This window comes from Ruditapes philippinarum, unplaced genomic scaffold (genome assembly GCF_026571515.1).
Source record: "Ruditapes philippinarum isolate M1 unplaced genomic scaffold, ASM2657151v2 ctg625_1_1_1_1, whole genome shotgun sequence".
Taxonomy (NCBI): Eukaryota; Metazoa; Mollusca; class Bivalvia; order Venerida; family Veneridae; genus Ruditapes; species Ruditapes philippinarum.
In genome coordinates, this window is record NW_026853337.1 from 371,432 (window position 1) to 394,857 (window position 23,426).

At 33.3% G+C, this 23,426-nt stretch overlaps 2 protein-coding genes across 2 annotated transcripts in view; one reads left to right on the forward strand and one right to left on the reverse strand.

The window, feature by feature from the left end:
• The window catches only part of LOC132736535 (NBAS subunit of NRZ tethering complex-like), a 54,355-nt gene extending 52,174 nt beyond the window's left edge, over positions 1–2,181 (forward strand). Inside the window, exon 57 of the mRNA XM_060723678.1 lies at positions 967–2,181. Coding sequence (XP_060579661.1) covers positions 967–1,251 — 285 coding nt within the window. The 3' untranslated portion in view covers positions 1,252–2,181. The remainder of the gene's footprint in view (positions 1–966) is intronic.
• Positions 2,182–13,434: 11,253 nt separating this feature from the next.
• Positions 13,435–23,426, reverse strand: part of LOC132736531 (probable ATP-dependent helicase PF08_0048) — a 45,843-nt gene continuing 35,851 nt past the window's right edge. Inside the window, exon 5 of the mRNA XM_060723675.1 lies at positions 13,435–21,733. Within this exon, the coding sequence (XP_060579658.1) occupies positions 21,606–21,733 (128 nt within the window). The 3' untranslated portion in view covers positions 13,435–21,605. The remainder of the gene's footprint in view (positions 21,734–23,426) is intronic.

Below are 23,426 nucleotides of genomic sequence, written 5' to 3' on the forward strand. Positions count from 1 at the left end.
GGGACATAACTCGGAAACCATAAGAGATATCAACAAGAAACTTTGTAGCTTGATAGATCACATTGATTAGAAGTGCAGTGCAAAGAACAGTAACTCTGCCTTGCCTTATTTTGGAATTATTGCACTTTTAACTTTTTCCAGGGACATAACTCTGAAACTACAAGAGGTGTACTTTCCTGTGTCCAAAACCTATTCGGGGAGCATCACATGGCTCAAACCGGGCTATTGTTCTGTGTGTTGCCAGATACACCAAAGCTTGTCCGAACTACTCCTCATAAACTACTGGTGCAATTTTATCTAAACTTAACAGGAATGATCAGTACCAAGTCTAGTTGTGCACTGCCTGTCTGTCTGTCTGTCCGTCTGTCACAAAACTTGTCCCAACATGAAATTGGCCATCATGAGGCGACACATGTGATCACTGATCGCTCTTGTTACATTTTGAAGTTGTCCGGGACATAACTCAGAAACCATACGAGATATCAACAAGAAACTTTGTAGGTTGATAGATCGCATTGATTAGAAGTGCAGTGCAAAGAACAGTAACTCTGCCTTGCCTAATTTTGGAATTATTGCACTTTGAACTTTTTCCAGGGACATAACTCTGAAACTACAAGAGGTGTACTTTCCTGTGTCCAAAACCTATTTGGGGAGCATCACCTGGCTCAAACCGGGCTCTTGTTAGATTGAGATTTCAATAATAATGGGCTTACCCTACTTATGGCATTCACTTGAAACTTTGTACATGTCTTTGCAGTCATTATTATTTCTTTCCAAGATCCATATCTCTAGCTAGGAATTTAATGGAATTATTCCCCTTTGTGATAAAATCTTTCACTGAGAATTGTTGATTGGGTTGTCCATCTGACAGCTTTTGTTTTTAATTTTGTTTACATGTAATATATTTTATCACAAGGATATTGTCTCTTACTCTAAATAGATTTAAAATATTTTTTTATGTTTCAGATTTATGAGGAAGCAGAACTGATAAACCTAATTCTTAAGCATAACCTTGTACCTGACCTAGTGCCGACACCACATTATCCAATCATTGTTCAGTATATTTTATCCAATCAGGAGCCAGATATGGAGACATGTGACTACATGTCTGCAGAGAGATTGGCCAATCAGCTTAGAGATAAAGGATTTGAAGCTGAAGCAGGAAGTCTAATGCTGAAAGTTAAAACAGTACCACCTTTGTTACAAACATTTGGAGCTGCCCTTGGTTCTATGACTAAATGGTTTAAATGAGGCTATATTGCTGCTCAATTCGTGAATCATATAAATGTATTTGACTAATATTTGTATGATTCTATACATTTTTATTTGATAACAATAGAATACTTTATCATAAACTTTTGAGACATTTGGTTTAAGGGTTTTGTATCATGTAATATATTTGTGAAGGAGTCCAGAAATGAACTATAGATTGCATGGTAAATTTACAAGCAACAATTATGTTACTAAAAGTAAAATTGAACAAATATCTGTTTCCCATATCAGTTATCATTGATACTTATTTAACAACAAAGAAAAAATTAATCAACCCTAATTATAGTAAAGAAAATAAATTGATTAATTCTAAGGGAATGATATCTGATTGATAATAAAATTTTCATTATTGCTTAAAGCAGAACTTTGCTCAGGTTGTTATCAATTTATTTGATTTTATTTATTGATGTACATATACTTGTATTCATGGCATGGTGCAATGTTGATTCAATGTTGACTTTATTTAGTATTATTTATTATTATATGTCCTCTATAAATTTGTCAAATGGCCTTATTTACCTTCAATTGTTTGCCACTGTCCTAAATCCAGTTTAAGATATCAAGATGAAAATATGAAGTTGCTTAGTTATAGAGCATGACCCGACTGTATGGTGAGCAAATTGTCATAAAGTCGTAAACTATAGGAACAACTGTCCACTTTAGATTCCAGCAATTTAATGGATAATATAGACATTTTGCATGTTTGTTAAAATAGATTTTTTGTCAAGAAATGAAAATATGGCTTTTATGAATTTATAATAAGATATTGACTTTTTTTTTGCCTCAATAAATCTAACAACTATATTATTTTTATAGAGCAAAACATTTAAGATAAATGTTAGAGATACAATTGATATATGTAACTATTATTCTGTTTGGAATAAAGCTTGCTTGTTATGTTGCATTTGTTGCTGTTGTTGTTGTTTTTTGTTTGTTTTTAATTGGCTTATAAATGAGGAGATGATGCAAAAAGGCACAGAACAAAGATATAAATATATCATAATAAAATAGACATATATTTACTGTATTATCTAAAAACACAAGACGTTAAAATACTTTAAAGGCATGTTCCCATAAGCATTTGTTCAGTCCACCCCTAATAAGATTTGATAACCTCTTAATTGAAAATTCAAAGGTAAAAAAGTGTTCAATACACATGAATAAGTCATTTGGTAAAGTAGTCCAGTACAATCATCTGTGGTAAAGTAGTCCAGTACAATCATCTGTGGTAAAGTAGTCCAGTACAACCATCTGTGGTAAAGTAGTCCAGTACAATCATCTGTGGTTAAGTGGTCCAGTACAATCATCTGTGGTTAAGTGGTCCAGTTCAATCATCTCTGGTAAAGTAGTCCAGTACAATCATCTGTGGTAAAGTAGTCCAGTACAACCATCTGTGGTAAAGTAGTCCAGTACAATCATCTGTGGTTAAGTGGTCCAGTACAATCATCTCTGGTAAAGTAGTCCAGTACAATCATCTGTGGTAAAGTAGTCCAGTACAATCATCTGTGGTAAAGTAGTCCAGTACAATCATCTGTGGTAAAGTAGTCCAGTACAATCATCTGTGGTAAAGTAGTCCAGTATTATCATCTGTGGTAAAGTAGTCCAGTACAATCATCTATGGTAAAGTAGTCCAGTATTATCAACTGTGGTAAAGTAGTCCAGTACAATCATCTATGGTAAAGTAGTCTAGTACAATCATCTGTAGTAAAGTAGTCCAGTATTATCATCTGTGGTAAAGAAGTCCAGTACAATCATCTTTGGTAAAGTAGTCCAGTACAATCATCTATGGTAAAGTAGTCTAGTACAATCATCTGTGGTAAAGAAGTCCAGTATTATCATCTGTGGTAAAGTTGTCCAGTACAATCATCTTTGGTAAAGTAGTCCAGTACAATCATCTATGGTAAAGTAGTCTAGTACAATCATCTGTGGTAAAGAAGTCCAGTACAATCATCTGTGGTAAAGTAGTCCAGTACAATCATCTGTGGTAAAGTAGTCCAGTATTATCATCTATGGTAAGTAGTCCAGACAATCATCTATGGTAAAGTAGTCCAGTACAATCATCTGTGGTAAAGTAGTCAAGTACAATCATCTGTGGTAAAAGTAGTCCAGTACAATCATCTGTGGTAAAGTAGTCCAGTATAATCATCTGTGGTAAAGAAGTCCAGTACAATAATCTGTGGTAAAGTAGTCAAGTACAATCATCTATGGTAAAGTAGTCCAGTAGAATCATCTGTGGTAAAGTAGTCCAGTACAATCATCTGTGGTAAAGTAGTCAAGTACAATCATCTCTGGTAAAGTAGTCCAGTATTATCATCTGCGGTAAAGTAGTCCAGTACAATCATCTATGGTAAAGTAGTCAAGTACAATCATCTGTGGTAAAGTAGTCCAGTACAATCATCTGTGGTAAAGTAGTCCAGTATTATCATCTGTGGTAAAGTAGTCCAGTACAATCATCTATGGTAAAGTAGTCCAGTACATCATCTATGGTAAAGTAGTCCAGTACAATCATCTGTGGTAAAGTAGTACAGTACAATCATCTGTGGTAAAGTAGTCCAGTACAATCATCTGTGGTAAAGTAGTCCAGTACAATCATCTATGGTTAAGTAGTCCAGTACAATCATCTGTGGTAAAGTAGTCAAGTACAATCATGTGATGGTAAAGTAGTCCAGTACAATCATCTGCGGTAAAGTAGTCCAGTACAATCATCTGTGGTAAAGTAGTCAAGTACAATCATCTGTGGTAAAGTAGTCTAGTATTATGATCTGTAGTAAAGTAGTCCAGTATTATCAGCTGTGGTAAAGAAGTCCAGTACAATCATCTTTGGTAAAGTAGTCCAGTACAATCATCTATGGTAAAGTAGTCCAGTACAATCATCTGTGGTAAAGTAGTCCAGTACAATCATCTGTGGTAAAGTAGTCCAGTATAATCATCTGTGGTAAAGTAGTCCAGTACAATCATCTGTGGTTAAGTGGTCCAGTACAATCATCTGTGGTAAAGTAGTCCAGTACAATCATCTATGGTTAAGTAGTCATTAGTACAATCATCTGTGGTAAAGTAGTCCAGTACAATCATCCTTGTGACATATAATAAGGTATCTGATTTCAGCAGACTCCCCAAGTTATTGTTCAGTTCGTTTAAGGCAATGTTCTAGAACAGACATTTTTTGTTAAGGTTAGTGAGAACAATACCTCTATTTAGAGGTTCATAATAGGTAAATAATACTTTCACCACACTAGAACTATTGAATTCATTTTAGGGTTAAAGGTCAAGGTCACATTAACCTTGTATGTACAAAACAAATTCCAACCAATAACGTCTTAACCAATGGGTCCTCATCTCAAACTTCTCTAATGCAGTGGTCTTGTCCAGTAGATGATCCCTTATTAGTTTTGGATTAATGGGTCAAAGGTCAAGATAATATGGACATTGTATGTCAAAATGGTGTCAACCAAATAATAAACGCTCCATGGGTTTTGGCCTTCAAACTTCACGGGTGCATTAGTCTTGGCCAATAGATGATCCTTAAGCATTTTGATGTCAAATGGATCAAAGGTCAAGGTTACATTGACCTTGTATGTAGAAATATTTTCCCAACAATATTGCCATGCAACTTATGACATGCTGATGAGGTGGACATACATAGAAATTACAATGATAGTTAAAATTTGTGTTAACCTACTATTTTAAATTGATAATTGTGTACATTTTCCATATTCATAAACACATCATTATGTAATCAGTTTCTCTGTGATATTTGGTTACTTATTCTTACTACCCATTTTAGTAAAAGGGAAGAGGCATGTATAACATTTTGACCTTTCTTGTTCTTTTTTCTTCAACTACATAAAGTTTATGACAACAACAAATTTAATGGCAACTTAATTGTCTCCCTTTAAATGAAATGAACCTTCTAAGTAATGCAAGGTTTTATTCTTTAATGGCTGGCATATTTTCAGCCATCATAATCTTATCCTCAGTGTTATATATTAAGTTGCAATCAGTTATCCTCAACTTGTTTCTTCTGGTCTTTATAACACTTGAAGAAGTTCAGAACTTCATAAACATTCAAAGTTCAAGTAGTTCACTTAACAACAAGAGGGACATGAAAGCAGCCATGGATCACTCACCTGAGATACAGTGCTAGAAAGGATAAAGCCGGTAACAAGGTCTTATTGAGTTTGTCATTTCTCCAGGCTGTATAATTTAAAAAAGTTAACCCTAGGGCAGGACCATTTTTGACCCCAAGGGCATGACATAACTTTTGTAGATGTCTACTTGGCAATGCTACATGCCAAATATTTAAGGTCTTGGTATTATTATTTTACAGAAGAAGAAATGTACAAATGTATTTTCATATACAAGTCTAAAGTCTCGATCTTACTACATCTTACTACATACAGGACATTTAGAAATTATCAACCCGTATTTTACCGTATTGTGCTGCAACACTCAGTATCGTGGACACAAATTAAATTACATCTCACAGAACTTGCAGAAAATCTACCAAAGATTAATATAGTGTGTATCCATATGCAATAAACAGGTCAATAAAATCAAAAAGAAAATGGTTCGAATCATTATGTCCTTAAAATGTGCTCATATCATTGCAAAGCAAACATCACTCTTGCTAGAAACAAACTCCCAGCTATTAAATCATTTATAAAAAAATTGCACAACATGTTCACATGATTGTACAAGAGGGCCATGAAAGCCCTAATATCACTTACCTGAATTTAAATACTCTTAATGACAAGAAACCAGTAATATTGTAAACTATAAGCGAAATCTGATATAAAATCTAAATCGTAAACTGATATTTCAAATTTCATATTTGTATCTGAAATAGTGCACACGTAAAAACATTACTGGTTCATATTTCCAAGGGAAAACAATATTTTCTAAAGAAGTCACTGGTTGCTATACAAAATCAATGGTTTCTTTGGAAGTCAGTGAATGCTGTAAAATTCAATGGTAGATTTACTTGTTGCTGTGGAAAATCAATGTTCTTTATGGAAGTCACTGGTTGCTATGTAAAAATTTAATGTTTGCTATGGAAGTCACTGGTTGCTATGGAAGTCACTGGTTGCTATGTAAGTCAATGGTTGCTATGGAAGTCAATGGTTGTTATGAAAAGTAAATGGTTGCTATGGGAGTCATCAGTTGCTATGGAAAGTCAATGGTTTTATGGAAAGTCAGTGGTTACTATGAGAGTCACTTATTGCTATTTGAAGTTTATTGTTTGCTATGGATATCAACAGTTGCTGTAGAGTGTCACCAGTTGCTAAGGAAATATATGGTTGTTACGGAACTTCTGTAGTTGCTATGGAAGTTAATGGTTGCTATGGAAAGTCAATGGTTGCAATAGAATTCACTGGTTGTAATGGAAAGTCAATGGTTTCTATACAGAGTCAATGGTTGCTATGGCAAGTCACTGGATGCTATGGAAAGTCATTGAGTGTTAAAGAGGTCTATAGTCAATGGATACTATATGAGGCACTGGTTGCTATGGGAAGTCAATGGTTGCTATGTAAAGCCACTGATTGCAATGGAAGTCGACGGTTGCTTTGGAAGTCACTGATTGCTATGAAAAGCAAATTGTTGCTATGTAATTTTATGGTTGCTATGGAAAGTCAATGGTTGCAATAATGGTCACTGGTTGCTTTAAAAAGTCAATGGTTGCCACTAAAAGGCTCTGGTTGCTAAAGAAAGGCCATGGTTGCTATGGCAAGGCATTGGGTATTAAAGAAGTCAATGGTTGCTATATAAAGTGAATGATTGCTATGGTAAGTCACTGGATGCTATTGAAAGTCACTGGGTGCTAAAGAAGACTATGGTTGCAATGCAAAGTCAATGGTTGCTATGTGAGGTACTGGTTGTTATGGGAAGTCAATAATTACTATGGAACCCAATGGCTGCTATGGAAGTCACTGGTTGCTATGGAAAGTTAGGTGTAACTATTGAATTTTATGGTTACGATGGAAAGTCAATAGTTGCAATATTGGTCAGTGGTTGGTTTTCATGGAAAGGCTCTGGTTGCTATGAAAAGTTGATGCTTGCTGTTGAAGTCAATGTTTGCCATGCAAAGTCACCAGTTGATAAGAAAAAACAATGGTTGGTATTGAATTCACTTGTTGCTATGGAAAATCACTGGTAAATAGAATTTCAATGGTTGCTATGGAAAGTCAATGGTTGCAATATTAGTCACTGGTTGCTATGAAAAGTCAATGGTTGATATAGAGGTCTTGGCTGTCAGGAAGGTCAATGGGCTGTTATGTTAAGTTTACTGGTTTACGATGTAGTTATGGTTTTCTATTGTAAATAATGTTTGCTATGAAATTCAGTGTTTGCTATGGAAGTCATGGGGTGCTATGAAATTCATGTTGGTATAATAGAAAGTAATGTTTGTTATGGCTATTCAGAGGATGCTATGGAAAGTCATTAATTGGGTGCTATGTGAGGCACTGGTGGCTATGGGAAGTCACTGGTTGCTAAGGGAGTCAATGGTTGCTATGCAAGTCACTGGTTGCTGAGGAAAATGTGTAGTTGCTATGGAATTCAATGGTTGCTATAGAAAGTCAATGGTTGCAATTTTGTCACTGGTTACTATCAAAAGTCAATGGGTGCCATTGTAAGACTCTGGTTACTATGGAAAATTGATGGTTTCTATGACAAGGCCTTAGGTGTTAAAAAGTTAGTGGTTGCTTTATAAGTGAATGGTTGCTATGGTACATCAATGGATGCTATGGAAAGTCATTGGGAGCTAAAGAAGTCAATGGTTGCTATGGAAAGTCACTGGTTGCTATGAGTCTATTGTTGCAATGGAAGTCACTATCTGCTATGGAAGTCAATGGTTACTATGGAAGTCACTGGTTGCTATGGAAAGTTTATGGTTGCTATGGAATCCAATGGTTGCTGTGGAAAGTAAATGGTTGCAATATTGGTCACTGGTTGGTTGCCTTGGAAAGGCTCTGGTTGCTATGGAAAGTCGATTTTTGCTATTACAAGGCATTGAGTGCTAAAGAAGTCTATGGTTGCCATGTAAAGGCACTGGTTGCTACAGATGTCTATGGTTGTCATGGAAAGTCATAGGTTGCTTTGTAAGTCACTGGTTGCTATGGAAGTCTATGGTAAGTCACTTGTTGCTAGGAAAATGTATGGTTACTATGGTGTGAATTTTGACTTCAGGGTTATAAGTTGAGGTCCACCATACTTTGTTTCATATCTAATTTAAATATTGTAAACTATAGCCCTTGTAGTTTTCAGGGAGATTTTTGAAGTATTTACTATATAAGGAAAAGCCATGACCACCTGGGGTGAGACCAATTTTGACCCAAAGGGCTATAATGTAAACAAAAGTAGTACAGGTCTACCAGATATTGTTTCATGTCTTAGCTATTGTAGTTTTAGAGATTTTTAAAAACATTTTACAATATACATGTATATAGAAGGAAAAGTTCACCAGAGGTGGGGCCAATTTTGACCCAAGGGCTATAATTTGAACAATCTTGGTAGAGGTCAACAAGAAAATGCCTTATGAAAATAAAATAATTATGCCCCTGGTGTCAAAATTTGCCTGACCCTGAGGGTCATGAAGTTTATATACACCTGTATAGGAAAATACATTTAAATCTTTTTTTATGTCACTGCATATAAACTTCATGACCCTCAGGGTGGGACAAATTTTGACCCTAGGGGCATAATAATTTTATTTATGCAAGTCTAGTAGAAGACCACAAGGTAATGCTACTTGCCATGCCAAATATATCCTAAGATCCTCTGAGAAATTATTATTATTATACAAGTCTATATTGTGTAATTAAGACAACAAGACAGTAGATTATGTGTTTTGTTCATCAGACTTTTGTAGTTATGTAAAGGTCAAGATGGCAGGACCTGTTTAAGCTTTACTAGTGGAGAGAAGAACTTTGGAATGATCTTCTGTGTAGATATAAGGCTAAGCAAGGCACTCTGAGAGAGAACTTGGCCTGCAAAAGCCAGTAGCTGAAGCGTACTACTACAGAAGAATCAAAGTCTGATATGATTTGGACCAACTGAGTGAGAGAATATTGAATATTTGAAGTATAGATCAAAGTCATCTTAACTCAATAATAAAGAATTGTAAATAATGGTAGATAAATGATATTATGCATTCTTATACTATAAATCTTTGTTTCAATTATTCACAATTACTGTCACTTTATTCTATTCATCAATAAACCTTTGTATTTCAATTTACATGCATGAATGGTTATAACAATGAAATAGAAACACTCCGTTTATTTAAATAATGTACAATATGATATTAATAATCATAAGCCAGTTAACAAAATAAGCACTTGTGTTTTAAATTCAATCAAGTTAAACTACCAACCAGTGCCACATGTATTTCTATTCTTTTCTAATAAATATTTATTTTTCTCAAAATCCAGTACACTCCTATTACTCCTTTATATGAAACATAAAATCTAGTAAAAAAAACAAAACCACAAGAGCTACTACTACTCAAGTATGCTTGTGATAATTTTCATATTCCCAGACAAGTAGGCATAGCTTGACATAATATTATTTGTTTTGATTTGGAGACAAACTACTTCACAAGTTACATGTATATAAAAGTAAACTATTGCGAAATTTCAAGAAATACATGAAAGTATAAGAAAATGAAAAATCAAATTTTAAGTTTCAGAACGAGTCATTCCATGAATTGATAAAGAATAAAAAAGATGATATTTAATTGTCTGTTATTTCAATAAGGTTACTTAAATTCATTTTAAACTTTGTACATGCATCAGTTAATACATGTATAATAAGTATTACATAATTTCAAACAATATGTGAAAGTAAGAGGTAATGGAAATACCAAATTTTACATTAAGAACAAGTCATTCCATGGTTTAAATGAATAGTTGACATTATAATAGTCTGTTATTTCCATTTTGATTCCAATAGTTTACTACGAGGGATGTCCGGAAAGTTCATATACTTCTTCATTTTTTATTGTATAACAATACATACATTGTACAAATTTTGTCAGCAAAAATATACATATCTAGCGAACACATTTATCAAAAATTACTGAATTGTGACTTACGTTTGTATTTTTACAGCATTTACATATAACATATATACATCGTCATGGAGCACTTTGACAACGTCAACGGCGTCAAATTAATGTCATGTGTATCCACTATTCAATTTCTTCTGATTTAAACAGCCATGGAACCTGTCTGGCGTATACTTTATACATGTTATGTTCCCTTGCTATTACTTTATTAATTTCATATACTACATAAAAAAAACACAACAACAACAAAGGTGTCACTGGTTCCTATACAGTGTGTGATATGTCTGTCTTTTTCAAGGATTGTTGTAACGCAATCATTATCTACGACATTTCGGCCATGCTACTTTTGATACGTTTCTGATATAAAATACTGTCATCACCGCTTCTTAATCGTGTTTGACAATTAAACACAAGTTGTCCTTAACAATTTATGGTTGATTTTGTTTTTCAAGTAAAGATTATAATCATTATAAGCATTGCTTTGAAGTAAAATAACATTACGTTGCTCCGTCCTTGAATTTGACGTCATTTTTGCGACACAAAACTAACGCAACTTCATTGCCCATATTCGTCGTTAACAAGTTGTTTCTTTGCGTATGACGTCTTAATTTTCACTAAATATCAAGCAGTAGTACCCTTTGATGTCACAACATTAAAACAAGAGTTTGCGTAAAAATTACAACTTTTAGCAACTTTTTATTCGAGTAGATGTTGGCATGAAATCAAGTGCTCCGTGATTCGTTGATCATGTTGTCATGGTGATTGGCGATTTGCCAATACAACTTTTATCATGTTTTTTAATTTAGAAATTTGTAGCAGAATGAATACTAGCTGAAGCAAAATTTTTAATCATCATATTAATATGACTGCTTATAATAATTTTATAGCATTGTCTACGAACTTTCCGGACAGCCCTCGTATAATACATAATAACATGGGAACTTTTCTAAACAGTATCCAAACATTTAACATTTCATAATTATGAGACAAACAAAAAATATTTTCAAGGATATAAACTCTACCTCAACCTCACTGCTATATTTAATCTTTACAAAAAAAGAACTGCCCAGATTCAGTGAATTTTGCTTTAGAAGCATATTCTACATAAAATGATGACAAGAAAGACCTGTACAATGATTCTTTACATTATTTATATTATATTTATTATGAAGTTATCGACCAGTCAAAAGTTACTGTAACATATAAAAATGGGGGGAATATATCCAACTCCAAAGAGGGAACATTTGAACCGCATGACGACAAAACCAACATAATGCGTTTGCGACCAGCATGGATCCAGACCAGCCTGCGCAACCGCGCAGTCTGATCAGGATCCATGCTGTTCGCTTACCAACCCTATTACAAGTAGAGAAACTGATAGCGAACAGCATGGATCCTGCTTAGACTGCGCGGATGCACAAGCTGGTCTGGATCCATGCTGGTCGCAAACGCATTATGTTGGTTTTGTAATGACGCGGCTCATTTAATACCTACAATGTGTGGTCTTCACACATGTCAGTCCTGACCATTCCCTGGAAGTTAAAGCTACATTCCTCCAGATGAGTGAAAATATTTCAATAAAATCAACTTGAGAAAAAAGTAATGATGTAAGGAAAAGTAAAAAAAATAATTTAAGATTCAAGTAAAATCGTACATATTATGTGCAATTAATGACTGACTTTTTCAGTAATTACAACTATATTTCTACTGTGATACCTTAGCAAGAAAGGGGGCCCTTTTAAACAAACCTTTTTTGACTATTTTTTTGGAAATTTATTTTGGTTTTTGAAAATTTTGCCATTGATTTTTCCCTCAATTTGAAAAATTGCTTCCTTTTGTTACTTCACAATTTTAAAACATAAAAAATAAAAATACTTTTTAAAAAATGTTTTTAAAAAATTAGATGAATCTGGAGGCATGCTGCTTTAATGCTGGTGTTAGGGTTATATTGGTGCATTACATATTTAGTTAACAAGGTGCATAAAAGTGATTACAGAGTGTACACTAATACAAACTATATCTGTATATCAAGATTAAATAAGCAAAATGAACAATATCCAGTTGGTGTTATAACTTTAACTTATACATCTCACACTTAGCATAACAATTAATATCCAGATATATTTTGTCCGAGATAATAGTTACATAATTATCAAACAAGTTCAAGTATGATCGTAGAGACCTAGCCAACAATTTCTCAGAAATTTTGTATGGCAAACCTGACATATTTTGTCTGACAAAACAGACAATTTTCTGCCTGATTTTCATGAATATAAAATATCCTCTTTCATATTTTCTGGCTTAATTGGTCAGTCATTTAAAGAAACACTGGATAATTTGACAGTCAACTTACATCAGGTATTATGGAAGGTGTATATGGTATTTTGTTACAAACATTTTTTAAGGAGGGGTGTGTGTGTGGGGGGGGGGATGGTGATGAGTAAAAATAAGTTTGTGTAAGACTGAGGCTGAAGAGGGTGTGGGTGTGGAGAAGAAATTTGTATCTTCAACATGTGAAAGTCTGTAACATGATTGTGTCAATCTCATAAAATGGACATGCTATTATATAGCACTGATGTAAGTAAATTCACAAGAAAAGCATTGATGCAAAGCATCAAAGGGCGTCCAAGCAAGAAATGCAGAAAAAGTGGAAAGATGAACCTAGTAGAACATATGATGAACAAGATATTTCTTATAAAAAACTTTTCAATTTAGTTTTTTTAAACCAGAATGTAAAAACGGAAAAAAAAACCCCCCAGGAAAGACATTGTTCATTATGAACTTTGATTGGCATGCCTAGAGATTAGAATATTTACTTGTTATTTCTTTAATGATCGTGATTATTAATAAGCAAAGGATTAATACATGTTTATACAATCAATTTATAATCCATATGTGAAACGCATGATCAACACCACACTTGTGGTTTAAATTGTCTCTTATGTTATCGCTATTAGCGAAAGACCCCCTCTTAAAAGGTATCTGTTCACAACTTAGTAAAAATATGACACTGGTTATATTACCAATGTTAATCATGTTGAGCATAATTGTTTATTATACAATAATTGTAATATCTATTTTAATATAGACAAATACCGATTTTATGAATATTGTTTTCCTCTCTTTTTCGTGTTTTATGTGCTATTTTAATACTGAGTTATCACGTTTACTACTCTTATTTTATTAAAATTGTAAAATAAATTTTAAAAATTCAATTGTCATATGAGTCATAACATAACTGGAAAAACTCAGTAAATTATGCTTAATCTTTCAATATACAATGTATTGCTTATTCTTAAACCATGTACATGTACATTTGTATTTTTCTTCATCATTTTTTTAAAATTATCAATCAATTGAATTATTCATAAAATCTAATTTGTAACTTTGAATAATTCCTGGGTATCTTTACTAAACACGAATAACAAAATAAATAAAATGTTTCAAAGTTGACAGTGTCATATTTATACCATAAAAATATACCTTTTTCTCAATTATTGTACATATTTATTGTTTTTTTATCTCATATAGATAAAATAAAACATGCTATTGTTGTTGTTGTTGTTGTTTTTTTCGAATTGTATGTTTATGTATAATAATAATCAATAAATTTGAGAGTTGATCTATGTTTATTAATTAGATTGTAACCAAACTAAGTGACAAACATTCATTTTGGAAAAAAAGCTTATTTATCTGTAAAATATCTATTCTGTTCTGTAACGATATCAAACATCTACTCCAAAACCGGGAGAGACTGGACAATAAACGTGTGATACTATTCGCCGGTCACTTAGGTAAATCCCGGTCAAAATAGACCGGGAGAGACCGGGAATTACCGATAGCAGTACATCCCTCTATAAATAGATTTTCGGAATGTATAGGTCATCAACTCATCATTCTATTTTAACATACCATAATAACCTACTGTGTACTGCAAAATGATAAATAAAAAAAAAACCCGAAGAGACGGAAAAGGTTATTTCATGCATTGCGAAATTCTCCAGGTCGCTATTCATTGTACATATCGAGACATTTTTTTTAATCAAGCACCCTCATACCGATCGGAATGATCGACTTTTATTATGACCGACTATAAGGCTCGAGAAGTTGCTGTCGCCCTTTCACAAAATCTGATTTCATTCCATAAGGGCGAAATAAGGGCGCCGCGCTTCGGCGCGGACGCCAACAATATAATATACTTTATAAAAGTACAAAGTTTGACTATCACCGAGTTACTATAAATGAATAAGCCCTATCTAAATAACAAGTGGCACACCATCATATATATCTCTTACACGTAGAAATATATACTGTACACGCTAAAACAATGAATTCTATCATGTAACTCTCCCTTTAGTCAAAAATAATTCTCACTGTCTCTTGTTTGTTTTATGGTTAGATTAAGTCTATAATCTTCCACAAACTGTTTTAATGCCAAATATGATATTTTTTAAACAGATTAAATAAAGTTTCCTTTTAAAAGGAAAGGCTTGCTCAGTTGTGCCATCATCCCTTCCCTTTAAAATTGTTTTTTTTGTTTCAATTTATTATCACAATTTTTTTTGAATTACGGCATTTGTATATCATAAAGGGTTTATTTAGGGTTTTTTCTCGAAAAAAAAGTTTCACTTTTTTTTTAAAGGGATAGGTAGGGTAAGCCCAAGACTGGACGAGCACCTAGCTGTGCCCATTTGTTTGAGCACCAGTGTTATGCGTGCAAATTTGGACCAAAATAGGGACCAGAAGTCCACTGATTATAACTGAACGGGAACATGCTGACGATAACAGTAGCAACTTTCTTTTTGTAAAAACGAATATTTTTTTTGTCAAAAACGATTCGAAATCTATTCTCTATATTGTATAAAACTAATAAAGAAAATAATCAATCGTAAAAATACTAACATTGGCTCTCACGTGGAGAATTAGAGATCAATCTATCATACTGAAGGGAAACAAGTGCGCACATTTCATTTCCACTTTTTTCGCAGAGAGAATCATTCGTTTTGGCAGTTGCTAATTTCATTTATATAGCAGCTTTAGAGACAAGTAAATGCACTAAAAGACTTCGTTACTAATAATCATGTACCTAAAATATCTATGATCGACAACACGTGGTAAGGTTAATGATATGCATGGGCTATTTTTAGATTACCTCACCAAGACGTTTAAACCTAAATATAACTTGATCATGCACTAATATTCTGCGTGACTCGGTCAAGATCTTTTGGTAAGCAGGGCCGCCCTTTAGAGACGGAATACTACTACAGTAACCATTCTCTATTGTATAAAACTAATAAAGACAAAAACCAATTATAAAAGAAACTAACTTTTGCGTCTTGAAAAAGAATTGAAACGGAATCAAGTAAAAATAGAAATCCTATTTATATAAACAAACTGGGATTACCGAAGTAACTAAAATAGCTTAGATTTCCGTAATATTACTTCGTCTGATTCCGCAGTATGACGGAATCGCCCGAATTGTCATGATTGCAATCAGAACTACTTCGGCTATTATCATAAATCCGAAGAGTGACGGAAAGGGCCGAAAAGTTGCGATTGGAACGATTGCAGCTGGTTTCCCGTTCAATCATGCACTAACAAATGTAAGCAGGAAACCACCTAACCGGAACAATTTTTCCAAAACAAATGGCTTGCAGCCGGGCTGCAAGCCAAAAATAACTTTATGTGCAGTTCCACCATAGGATCTCAAGATAGAGCTTTATGTAAATCATGACCACACATGACACAATGTTCCTGATCAAAGTCAAGAAAGATAACTTAAGAAATATTTACATAACTTATTAATTGCGTTGTCACAATCCAGATCGAAAAATATATAAATGAAATGATTTTTTTTTAATGTGCTGTTTTGTTTTTTGTTGTTTTTTTCTTTCACCAATTAAATGTACTTCTGAAAACTACTTCATATAAATAAATACACACGCACGCACGCACGCACGCACGCACACACACACACACACACACACATGTATATTTCTTGCGATCATTGGTCATTATGAGAGAATGTAAAAATGTATGTATACAGTCTACTTAACAGGAAGAAGCTGAATAATGTAAGTTATCAAAGTATAATGATGAAGTAACTGCAAACATGAGAGATGTAATCTAAGTAAATATCATCATAAATAATAGCACACATAAAACAAGAGGGCCGTGATGGCCCTGAAATTGCTCACCTGAATATAGAAACTTTTCATGACAAGGAACTAGTAATATTGTAAACTATAAACAAAAGCAAATAAAAATGTAAAACTGATATCACAAAGTTCATATTTGTATCTGAAATAGTGCATGTGTCAAAACATTACTGGTTGCTACTGCAAAGGGAAAACAACAGTTCCAAAAGATGTGCACATGTAAGGAAAATCAATGATCCCACGGAGCACGGCCAATTTACACCCCAGGGTTTTTATTTGAATAAACTTAGTAGACACTCACTAGAAGATGTTTAATGCTAAATGTCTTAGCTCAAATCTTTGGGTTTATTTAAAACAAGATTTTTTTAAAGTTATTACAATATACAAACAAGAAAAGTATTGATGCAAAGCATCAAAGGGCGTCCAAGCAAGAAATGCAGCAGGTGAAGATGAACTAGTAGACATATGATGACAAGATATTTTTATAATCTTTTCAATGGTTAATTGGTTTTTACCAGAATTGTATATCACTTATGAATGAACGGACGAAAGACATTGTTCATTGTGAACTTTGATTGGCATGCTAGAGATTAGAATATATCTTGTTATTTCTTTATGACCGTGATTATTAATAGCAACGGATATACATGTATACAATCATTTATAATTCATATGTGTAACGCATGATCAACACCACCCTTGTGTAATTGTCCCTTATTATGTTATGTTGATCATGTTGAGCATAATTGTTTTTATACAATAAACAACAACAACATAAACTTTATTTAGCTCAAGCAATGATAACAAGCATGTGAGCATACAGCAAATTATACAAAAAAATACCTTGTGAGGTCACGTGACAGATTGTTTGTTAAACGGGGAATTGACAATAGTGATGGTGTGTTACTCCATTTATTTTTTTGAAAAGGACTATAAATTCTTGTCTGGGAATGTTCCATTTTCGGATATTTGGTGGCTGAAACTTATTTAATAATCTACACTTTGTAATAGTTATGTGAATTTTGAGCACTATCAACACCATTTTATATTGTTTTTTAAAGAAACAAAGTTTATTCTTATTGTATTTGTGCAGCCTGAATTAAATCACTGCATCGAAACCGCGCTATACCCAAAAGATAGTGTAAAACTAGAACTAGAGAAGTCAAGGAAAAAAGCTTGACCTATGAAAAAATAGACATATGAGTTATAATCTGTGTCAATGAAGTGACAGTTTGCATTAATTACAAAAAAAAGAAGAAAAAAGATTATAATATTTGTACATAAAAACTGATGAACTATACTGACAGCAGTGACAAGGAAAAGCAAATGGAATAAATAAAACATTAATACAGTATTGGTGTACAGATCCTATGACAGTATTACCATTTTTACAGAGAAAATATATTCATGTGATTCCTTACTGTTTAACCGTTTCTAAAATAATTTTAATAAATGTATATAGCTTTTTTGACTGCGTATTAAGTAGCTCTTTAAATTTAAGAGTGTTACATCTTCTTAAATAATAAGGTTTAATGTACTATTTTCTAGTCTGATTAAAAAAAATGTAATATCTATTTTAATAAAAAAAATTACAGATTTTATGAATTTTGTTTTCTTTTCTTTTTTTGTGTTTTATGTGCTATTTTAATACTGAGATTTTACGTTTACTACTCTTTTTTTATATTAAAATTGTAAAATAAATTTTAAGAATTCAAGTGTCATATTGACCGACGATTATAAGTCAAAACTTAACTGGAAAAAGTCAGTAAATTATTGTTAATCTTTCAAAATTAATTTTGTTTTATTTTAAAACATGTACATGTACATTTGTATTTTTCTTTATCATCTTTTAAATTATCAATCAATTGAATAATTCATAAAATCTAATTTGTAACTTTGAATAATTCCACGGCATCTTTACTAAACACGAATAACAAATTAAATAAATTCTTTCAAAGTTGATAGTGTCATATTAAAACCATAAAAATGTACCTGTTTTCTCAATTATTGTACATTTTTATTGTTTTTATCTCATATAGATAAAATGAAACATGCTATTGTTGTTGTTGTTGGTTTTTTTTTTTCGAATTGTATGTTTATGTATAATAAATTAATAAACAATAAATTTGAGAGTTGATCTGTGTTTATTAATTATTGTAACCAAACTAAGTGACAAACATTCATTTTGGAAAAAAAGCTTATTTATCTGTAAAATATTTGTTCTAAACCAAAACCGGGAGAGACCGGACAATAAACGTGTCATACTATTCGCCGGTCACTAGTAAATCCCGGTCAAAATAGACCGGGAGAGACCGGGAATTACCGATAGGAGTACATCCCTCTATAAATAGATTTTCGGAATGTTTAGGTCATCAACTCATCTTTCGGATACGTGTACAACAATAACATACCATAATAACCCACTGTGTACTACAAAATGATAAATAAAAAACCCCGAAGAGCGCCATTTATTGCATTTGAAAATGTTTGCATTGCGAAATTCTCCATTTCGCTAATCATTGTACATATCGCGACATTTCATTTTTAATTAATAATCAAGCACCCTCATACCGATCGGAATGATCGGCTTTTATTATGACCGACTAAAAGGCTCGAGAAGTTGCTGTCGCCCTTTCACAAAATCTGATTTCATTCCATAAGGGGCGCCGCGCTTCGGCGCGGACGCCAATAAAGAAAATCAATGACCCCGGGACAGGGCAAATTTTGACCCAAGGGATTTTATTTGAACAAATATTTACAAATTTGGTAGACACTGACTAGAAGATGTTTCATGCCAAATATCTAAGCTTAAGCTTTTTGGGTTTTTTTAAAAAGAAGATTTTTTAAAGTTTTTTCTTTCGGTTGCCATGGCAACCAGAGTTCTGCATGGAATTTAATTCTTTGAACAATTTATAAAGGTGGCCACCAAAGGAACATTCCTGTGAAGTTTGGATTAAATTGGCTCAGCGGTTTATGAAGAGATGTCGTTTAAAGTAAAAGTTTACGAACGGACACTGGACGAATTGTGATCACAAAAGCTCACCTTGTCACTTTGTGACATGCGAGCTGAAAAAAAACCATTCCACTCATCATCAACTTCGCATGTGATGAATATATAATTTCATCATCCAAAAACTGAATGTTATAAATCAATTTATATGTTTATAAAACATATATATCTAATTATATATCTACTCCACTCCTATCATCACTTTTAACACAAACTAAACCATACAACACATCAGCTGTGTATATATAGGCCTTTCTCCTCTTAGTATTATTTCACTTCAAGAATCCTCATAATGTCACTGACTAATCCACAAATTTTACTAATTAATTAATCCACACATGTCACTTAACTCGCCAAACATTTCACTGGACAATCCACTTATCACTTATATCTTTCTTATATCTATCTGCTTATTTCATGTATGTTACATATTTCATGTATGTAACACTGGGTAACTTATTTGAATGTTTGAGCATTCCCATTCCCAGTTGAGGTCTTTCTATGTTTCAACTCCCAGTTAACACTTTCGGAACACAACTTTCCACACTGAAAGTGATTGTTCAGTTTTCATTCTACATCTTTATTCCTAGCACCGGCACATACCTGTACCAGCTCAAGTTCTATCTACATCCTAGCACCGGCATATACCTGTACCAGCTCAAGCACTATGACCATGTCTACTGAAATTCACACCTCACTGATCTAACAATTCCTCACACAGGAATTAACATCATATGTGTTTGGACACATTTTGTAGTATATAAGGAACTATGTACATGTAATGTAATTTTCCACTTGTAATGTGTCCCAGTCTCCTCTCAATCTTATACCTTTAAGACATTAACTTGTTACCACTATCACTTATGAGAACAACAGTCTCTCTACTGTAACAAAATATAATTTGTCTTCCATTATAACAAATTTTCTCATTTATAACAATCAAGTCAACATAGTCACCAAGAAACAATTTCATTATTTAAAAATTAAGACATCACAATAATGAATTCGCGATGTTACGATGGAGAATACGCGATGGCACGATGGTGAAAACACAATGGTACCGTGGTGAATACGCGATGGTACGAAGGTGAAAGCGCGATGGTACGATGGTGAAAATGCGATGGTATGAAGGTGAAAGCGCGATGGCACGATGATGAAAACGCGATGGTACGATGGTGAAAGCGCGATGGAACGATGTTGAAAACGTAATGGTACAATGGTGAAAGCGCGGTGGCACGATGATAAAAACGCTATGAAACGATGGTGAAAGCGCAATGACACGATGGTGAAAACGCGATGGCACCATGGTGAAAACACAATGGTACGATGATGAAAACACGATGGCGCGATGGTGAAAACACGATGGTACGATGTTGAAATCGCGATGATACGATGGTGAAAACGCGATGTCTTATCTCGTTTTCACCTTCGCACCATCGTGCCATCGCGTTTTAACCATCGTGTCTTCTTGCATCGCGGGTACATACTTAATAAAAATCACGATTGTCCAAACGGAACACCGTACAATAAAGGTGTATATTTATAAACATATAAATTATTATTTCTAGCACTATCGATGTCATAGGTGTTATTCTTTTGTTTCCCTTGCATATGCAGATGTTTTTATTTCATATGGCATCAGGTATTGTATCAGCATATTTTTTATGAAATGAATACATTGTATCAGACCTACACATCTACATAACACAAAGCATGTTAAATTTACTTAGACATAAAAAATGTACATATCCATAGAATGAAAAATAAAGAAAACAAATAATAAAACAACAAATACTAACAGGTAAAAATTTCAGAAGTTAACAATCATATACAAAATTTATACAAATTAAAACATCTTGTCATTTCTTGTGTAAATCCAAGTGACTCAAAATCGTATTCATTCTATAAGACCTCTGTAAAACACACTGCCATAACTTCTATCTATAGACTTACAGCACTCAAGTACTGTGCTATTGAAAGTCAACGAACCAAAGATATTTCCTTTTGGTCTAAATAAAACAGACTTCCGAGCATATTTACAAAGCTGTAATATTTCTGTCAACTACTAAGTGGTGACCTGTTTCTATTCCATGTTCTATTTCTAACTTTCACAAGGATAACTGGCTGCCCCTGACTCTGTCAACAGTTCAAACTCCATGTCATTTTCATCCTCTAGAGGTTCAAATGGGACCGACTGTGCAGTATAGTATTGAGTATCAGAATCAGAATCTGCAATTATAAATAAAATCACTTATAAATTTAGGTTTTCATATATATATGTTTCCAAACCACCACCGAGTTCTTATCTTGTAAGTAAAAATGCTACGACGGATAGACGGAAGGCGCCAGAGGTATAATATAATATAAGCAATTTTTAGGGCATAAAATTAATGTGCTCAATATAATTGATCATCCTATGAAGTTTGACAGTTGTAAAACAACTGTCAACAATATCTAGGTCATTTGATATTGACCTTTGACCTTGTGACCCCAATATAGATATGGATCCTTTATTCAATATGACAATCATCCTATGACGCTGTACACTGTAAGCCAAATAGAACTTGTGTTATTCTCCAGAAACCACATTTTTCAGTGTTAAGGGCATAGTGACCCTGACCTTTGACCTTATGACCCTAAAATCAATAGGAGTCATGTATTGGACAAAATCTTTAACTGTAGGTTATTAATACTTAATTAATTGAGCGGATAACCGTTTCAGTTTTAAGATTATAGTGACCTTTGACCATGTGACCCAAAAATCAATAGGGGTTCATCCTATGAAGTTTGAATATTGTGGGTCAATTTAAGCTTAAGTTATGCTCCGAAAACCAAATTTCTAACGGAGGGACGGTCTCACAGAACAGTAATTATGTGGCTACTCTATTGTTCCCTTTATTGTTTTTTTAGCCACACAAAAGAAAATAGCCACATAAAAGCATTACAGAATGAATAACCTCAAAGAGAAAGGACAGTTACCTATTGCCCTCTAGCCACATAATTACTGTCTTGTGAGAGCGGACAGACGGACGGACGGACGCCAGGGGGTATAACATAATATGTCCGAAATTCTTTCGGGCAAAATAAAAAAGAGTATTTCATTAAAGTGGCATTATGTCCATCTGAAGGGTATATAGTGGGTGAACAGATGAATGTCAATATATGTTTACATTTTGCAATAATTCCTTTCTATTTTTTTCTTTAATTGGCATGAATGATGAATAAGTCATGTGGCCCAAGGAAATTATAATAAATGCCCATTGGAAATTACCTCCTGTGACATTCAATTCATAAAAAGAGTGGGACCGTCTTTTTATATTTTAAGCGGATTTATACTTAACATAACATTTTCCATTTATGCAATATCAAATGTTGGTCACTCTCCGTTATAACAGTAAATCTTTCGAAATAAATAGTCAATTCAGCTCAACTTGACAATGAGAAATATAGTCACTCTAAAATGACATTGACAGTCAAGCTCAATTACATCTTAATTATTCAATGTTTGTTTGGTTGCAAGTTTTGTTTTGTCTTAGTTTATATCAAATCCATAAGTAAATAACAAAATTATGCCAACCATTAAATTTTTAAGGTCAAGGTCAGTTCAGCTTTCAAGAAGGTATTGTCAAAAATGTTGAAGTAAGAAGATAATCTATTTATTGATGACCAAGTTACAGTCAATTATACCAATGGAAAGACAATAATTTTCCTTTAAGGTATAAATATTCGATCCTACGCCCAGAGTTTGTTTCTGTAATCTCCAAATATTTAACCCTGTGACAAACAAAACTTTAAAAAGAAAATTAAAGAAAAAAGTGAAGTTTTTCCTTCATATAGGTTTGTCTAGTCACGCTTGCTATTTTGTCCAAGTAAGAATTCTTTCCATAAATAAATGACAAATGTTGGAAAATATAATCATTTG